The sequence below is a fragment of the Capsicum annuum genome, chromosome 3 (genome assembly GCF_002878395.1).
Source record: "Capsicum annuum cultivar UCD-10X-F1 chromosome 3, UCD10Xv1.1, whole genome shotgun sequence".
NCBI classification, from domain to species: Eukaryota; Viridiplantae; Streptophyta; class Magnoliopsida; order Solanales; family Solanaceae; genus Capsicum; species Capsicum annuum.
The window spans coordinates 20,609,021-20,615,696 of NC_061113.1; the positions used below are offsets into that span (position 1 = coordinate 20,609,021).

At 33.3% G+C, this 6,676-nt stretch overlaps 1 protein-coding gene across 1 annotated transcript; it reads right to left on the bottom strand.

Moving 5' to 3' along the window:
• Positions 1-2,904: 2,904 nt before the first annotated feature.
• Positions 2,905-4,163, bottom strand: LOC107864163 (probable histone H2AXb). The gene is made up of 2 exons (XM_016710451.2): positions 3,869-4,163; positions 2,905-3,272 (listed from the first exon to the last, which is right to left on the bottom strand). Exons 1-2 carry the CDS (start codon positions 4,073-4,075, stop codon positions 3,051-3,053), a joined length of 429 nt encoding a protein of 142 aa, XP_016565937.1. The 5' UTR covers positions 4,076-4,163; the 3' UTR covers positions 2,905-3,050.
• Positions 4,164-6,676: the final 2,513 nt, after the last annotated feature.

Genomic DNA, 6,676 nt, shown 5'->3' on the forward strand with positions numbered 1-6,676 from the left:
TATATATATATATATATATATATATATATATATATATATATATATATTCTTAATAATATTAGTTCCTATTGATGCATATTCTTTTAATAATATAATCTTGAGCCTTGATAATATTTGTATGAGGGCGGAATTGAGTGAGGTATGTTTAGCTAAACCCCTCATCATTTTTGCAGTAGCAACATAATTAGAAAATTAAGGCACACCAACATTTAATCCAATCGGCTTATTAGACACCCCAAGTTGAATAGCTGAATATTCAATGCAAAAATAAGTACTACAGCCAAGTATGCATACGTATAGGATGGTTATGAACTTGTATTAGGAAATACTTTCCAACTTTTTTTCGTTTCTTTCTTCTTTTACAGGTTTTCGGCCAACAATTTACGAGCTATAAGCTTTCTTTCCTTTTTAGTGTCATAAGTGATTGACACGGGAGCTCCTGTAAGTGTTTCCGTCGGTACAACTCTAGAACGATTGATAATTTAGGGCTGTAGATTGGTGTATCAATCAGTTATCTATATGAACTAAACAAAGAAACACGGTATCAAGGAAGGATTTTTGTTGATACCAAATAAAAATACCACAAGATCTTATATCCAAGAAATAAAAAAGGAGCCAGCAATTGTGCAAGAATGCAGTAAGCAATTAAGACATGGTGAAAACAAAAAACAGAAATTTCACTCTTTGCGTAAAAACCAGTCCGTCTTAAATGATCACCTATTATAAATTTTGAATACTTATGAGCTCTTCTTACCATCCATACTATTCACTGTTGGTTTTAGTTACAGCCTAAGATTCTTATTAGTGAATAGTTTAAAAAAGAAATATTTCCTCCATTTCAAAAAGAATAACCTACTTTTCTTTTTAGTCCATTTCAAAAAGAATGACCCTTTCATTTTTTGACAATACTTTAATTTCAACTTTCCACGTAACATATTTATGACCACAAGATCAAAGGACATTTTGATACATTTAAGATAACTTTAATTTAAGGTCACAAAATTAAAAAATCTTCTTTATTTTCTTAAATTTTGTATCAAATCAAAATAAATCATTCTTTTTTAAACGGAGGAAATAGTACGTTTGTATCCAAGAACAACAACAACATACCCAGTGTATTCCCACCTAGTGGGGTCTGGGAAGGGTAGAGTATACGCAGACCATCTCACTACCTCAAGAAAAATAGAGAGGTTTCCAAAAGACCCTAGCTTAGGACCAATAACAATATAACAAATACAAAAAGTAAACGAATACAAATTAGTATGATACACAAAACAAACTAACAGTATAACAAATACAAAAGGTAAGTGCATAATAAACTAGTACGAAATGCAAAAAAGTCAAACACCACTAACCTCAAAAACTACAACCCCAACACTACAAACCAAAAACTCCAGACCTAAAGGAGCACTCCCCTATTACTACCGTTGCGCTCCCACCCCCAACCCTCTACCCTAATCCGCATCCTCCACATCTTCCTATCAAGGGATCATACCCACTGTAAGCTGTAATTGCTCCATATCATACCTAATCACCTCCCTCCAATAGTCTCACACCTCCGCACTAGAGCATCAGGGCCCCTCATCATCATATGTCCAAACCAATGTAGCCTCACTTCTCGCAACTTATCCTCCACCGAGGCAACTCCCACCTTCTCCCAAATAATCTCATTCCTCACCCTATCTTCCATGGTATGTCCACACATCCATCACAACATTCGCACCTCTGTCACCTTCACCTTTTGAATGTGAGAGTTCTTAACTGACCAACACTCCACTCCATACAACATAGCCGTCCGAACTACCATTCTGTAGAACTTACTTTTAAACTTCAAGGGCACCTTCTTATCACAAAGGATTCTCAAAATGAGCCTCCACTTCAACCACCCTGTCCCGATACGATGCGTGACAACCTCATCAATCTCACCATTATCCTGAATTATAGACCCCAAATACTTGAAACTCTCCCTCTTCTAGATGGCCTGAAAGTCTAGCTTCACAACCACTCAATCTTCTTACGACATATTATTACTTTCACTCCAAGTACTCCGTCTTTATTTTACTTAACCAAAAACCTTTGGATTCAAGCATCTGTCTCTAAACCTCCAACTTATCATTAACTCCACCCCGACCCCGAGTCTCTTCAATCAAACCTAAACCTCCAACTTATCATTAACTCCACCCCGACCCCGAGTCTCATCAATCAGAACCACATCGTAGGCAAAACCCCAGCGATGTGAAACCCCAGAAATAAATGCAGAAGTCCACAACATTGTAGGCGAAAATCGTCTAATATCCTTTATACAGCCCAAAGGATTATAGAGACACCTACCAACCATCCCCAAAAGTCGGACAAACTCTTTATATGGAAATCCGAAGCATTAAGGTGGAAAATAGCAAATGGAAGAAAAAAATTTGAATATTTTTGTACCTCCAATATCCTTGCAAACCAAGTTTCATACTTGAAATAATGTCTTTGGTTATTTCCTACATTCATTTAAGCAAATCACCGAAGTATGGGTTCAAAAATAGCAGATAAAAACAGGGCAAAAGAATTTCAAAATATGCTTCTATGGTAAAACACAGCTTACTTCTATAGAACAGTATGGGAGAAACCTTCGTTTGCAGTAGTGACTAGTAAACCAACATCCAACCAATGACAAGACAACAAAAGAATTAACTTGAAATAGACAAAGCACCGATGGAAGAACAAAGTGCAGCACACAAGCACGGGTCATGTAAGAACAGGCATCCGCTAGGTTCAATTGAACCTAGAACCAGATGTCCAAATAGTAGTTGAAAATCACCCATCACACGAGAAAAGTAGGCAATCAATCAAGACAAGTTGGCACACACAAATAAAAATAAAAGCATAGAATTGCGATGAGCAAGAACTAAACCATCATTAACCAAAACTGCAGGTGGCTACTGCCCTTTTCCATTTCATACCATTGAATAACAAAATACAAAAGGGGTATTTGTCTATATTACATAAACCATGTTTAACTCCATTCTCCTAATCCTTACCCAAAACACAAGCCAGATATACATCTAAAACTCCTGAGATGCAGAGCCAATGTCACCCTTTCCAGAGCCAGCCTTCTTAGGCAACAGATTCTGGTGAATGTTCGGCAGAACACCACCATTAGCAATGGTCACATGGCCCAACAGCTTGCTAAGCTCCTCATCATTCCTAACGGCTAGCTGAATGTGCCTAGGCACAATGCGATTCTTCTTGTTGTCCCTAGCAGCATTCCCAGCTAACTCCAACACCTATACCAACACAAACATTCAAACTTCAAATAAATTACAAATAAACAATTTTACAAATAAACTAGAACAAACAAGGTTTAACATGCAAAATTTCAAACAGAAATAAATGAATACATCAAAATCAGAACAAGGCTCCAACTAGCCAACATAAATCAAAATCTGACTTACATTTACAGCAATTAGCAAAACAAATTAGTAAAAAAAGAGGAACTCAAACTCATCAATTAAACTAGGATAAACATGGCCAACCCCACATGCAATCAGCAAAAGGTTAACGTATACCAAAATCAGTACATAATTCCGATTTATCAACCGCAAATCAAAATCCGACTTCCATTTCCATCAATCAACAACACAAATCAGCAAAAAAAAAAAAAAAAAAAAAACACAACAAAATTACCACAGTAGCAATACTACACAGAAAGGTTGAACATGAGTAGATAAACAAATATCTAAATCAGTACAGAGCTCCAATTATCCAACATAAATCAGATTCTGAATCACATTGAAACACAAATTCGAAATCTTGAACAAAAATAGATACACACAACAAAATCAGTAAAGAGTCTCCATTTCCAATCAGCAAAAAAACTTACCTCAGCAGCGAGATACTCAAGCACAGCAGAGAGATACACAGGAGCACCAGCACCAACTCTTTCCGCATACTTCCCAGCCTTCAGAAACCTCGCAATCCTCCCCACCGGAAACTGAAGCCCAGCTTTCGAAGATCGGGAAACCGATTTCGACGACTTCGGCTTTCCTCTTCCAGCGCCGCCCTTGCCTGCTCCAGCACCTGAACTCATCTTTTTTTCTCTTTCCAAAAAAACTAACCCTAACCCTAGATTTGAAGATTGCAGAGAAAGAAGGTGAAATGTGATACAATGAGAATTGGGGGAAGTGGCGGTGGGTATATATAGGAGGGGATGCTGTGTTGTGATTGGTTGAAATAAAGGTCCTTGGATCGCCAGCCTGGCATGGACGGTATTTTTAACTTTTGGAATGCCCTCCAATATTTCCCTCCCTCTATAAAGTTATAAATATTCAATGAAAAATTATAGCAACTAGCCATAAATTTTCTAGTTTTGAAAATTTATCATTTGAATAGTGTATTTGTATGACTATGAAATTTAATTAGATTTTAAAAAAATTTCTTTAAATAGTCAGGAAATACTTTTTATCTTTAGTATAAATTTTGGATTAAATTTTCAAAAATATTTTTTAAATATATGTTTGATCATAAAATTTAATTATTTTTTAAAAGTTTGTCTTTAAATAATGTTTGATCATAAATTTTAATTATATTTTAAAAACTTATCCTTAAATATTTATTTGATCATAAATTAATCAATATTGAGATAAATTTTCAGTTTTTGAAATAAATTTTCTTTCACTCACCAAAATATTAATGTTTCTTTTTTTCAAATAAAATTTATGTTTGAACACAACATTAAATTTTAAAAGCTTTAAAGAAGCTAGGTGGCACTTGGCCATAGATGTCTAAGTTTTTTTTCACTTTATTTAAACCTTATGAAACTTAAATTGAAAATCGAGTTGTGTTTGAATATATTATTTGTAAGAATTTACAGTAATATCTATATTCAAATTACTTACATATCAAAAGTGAAAAGTGAATTGGAAAACAAGCATGTAGGCATTTGGTCATTAAAACAAACAAAAATCACTTTATTTGAAATTTTCAGAACGTTGAACCATAGTAGTTACAATAAAATTTAAAATTTAAATATATCTTTGAAAAATGTAAAATAGATTTTTAAAATAAAATATCATTTGAATGACTATGAAATTCAGTCGAAATTTAAAAAAAAATTCTATAAATGTTCAGGAAAAGCTATTTACATCTAGTAGCCATAAATTTTGGATAAAATTTAAAAATTTATCTTTTAAGTATATATTGACCATAAAATTTAATAATCATATTTTGAAAAACTATCTTTAAATCATGTTTGACCATAAAATTTAATTAGAATTTGAAAATTGATCATCAAATTATTTATAAGTTTTCATTTTTTGGAATAAATCTTACTTTTACTCACAAAAATTTTAATATTTTTTTCCAATTTAAAATGTATGTTTGAACCAACATTAAATTTCAAAAGCTTTAAAGGAGCTAAGTAGGCATTTCGTGACCATAGATGCCCATGTTTTTTTTTTTCTTTATTTGGAATTTATCAAAGTTGAGTTGAATATCAAGTTGTGTTTGATTATATTATTTGTAAAGATTTTGAAATAATATTCACATTTGTTTGCTTAAATGTCAAAAGTGAAAAGTGAGTCCGGCAATAGATTACATGTAGGCATTTGATCATGAAAACAAAACAAAAATCATCTTATTTGAAATTTTCAGAGCGTTTGGCCGTATTATTTATGATCAAATTTAAGATTATAATGAAATATAATTTAAATGAAGGTATATTATGAAAAAAAAAAAAGTTTTTTTCTCAAAATTAGAATGAAAAAAGTAAAAGTGAAAACAAGTAGTGGCTTAACAAACGAAGATTTTCGAATAAAGTAAAATGATTTTTTAGAAATAAAGTGAAAGTTACTCATGGCCAAATAGTTACAAATTGTATTCAAAATTTGAAATACAACTTAAAAATGAATTTGAAATTTTATAGCCAAACACTAACTTTCAAACAACACAACAACAATATATTTGGTGAAATTCTACGCGAAAGGCTTGGGGAACGTAAATTCTACGTAGACCTTTCCACTACCTCGTGGACGAAGTAGAGAGGTTGTTTTCGAAAGACCATTGACTCAAGTGCAACAAATTCAAGTATAAAAAAGAAGTAAACAGTGAAGAAAATATAGCAGCTAATAAAGAAATAATGTAAAGTCTATGAAAAAACAAGAACAACAACCAAATAGTGCAACAATTGAAACACAATAAATAACAAACTATGATAGATATCACAAGCATGGGCTATAATACTACGACTAGTACAACTACAGACACCAACAAGCCTAAACCGTCGACAAGTAAGACAACACTCATATCCGACTAACCTTTTACCCTACACGTCCTCCACACCTTTTTATCCAAGATCATATCCTTGATAATATGAAGTTGGATCATGTCATATCTACAAATCTCTTCACAATATTTTTTCAGCTTACTTTTATCTCTCCTCGTACCGACTATATTCAATCTCTCACACCTTTTTACTGGGGCGTGTGCACTTCACCCCTTCACATGTCCAAACTATCTCAATCTCTCTTTCATCTTGTCAGCCATGGAGGTCACTCTCACCTTGTCTCAAATCTCCTTATTCCTAATCTTGTCGCACACAGTATGTCACACATCTACCTTAATATCCCCATCTCCGCAGTATGCATCTTTTGAACATACAAGTTTTGATTAGCCAATAATCTGCCTCATACAA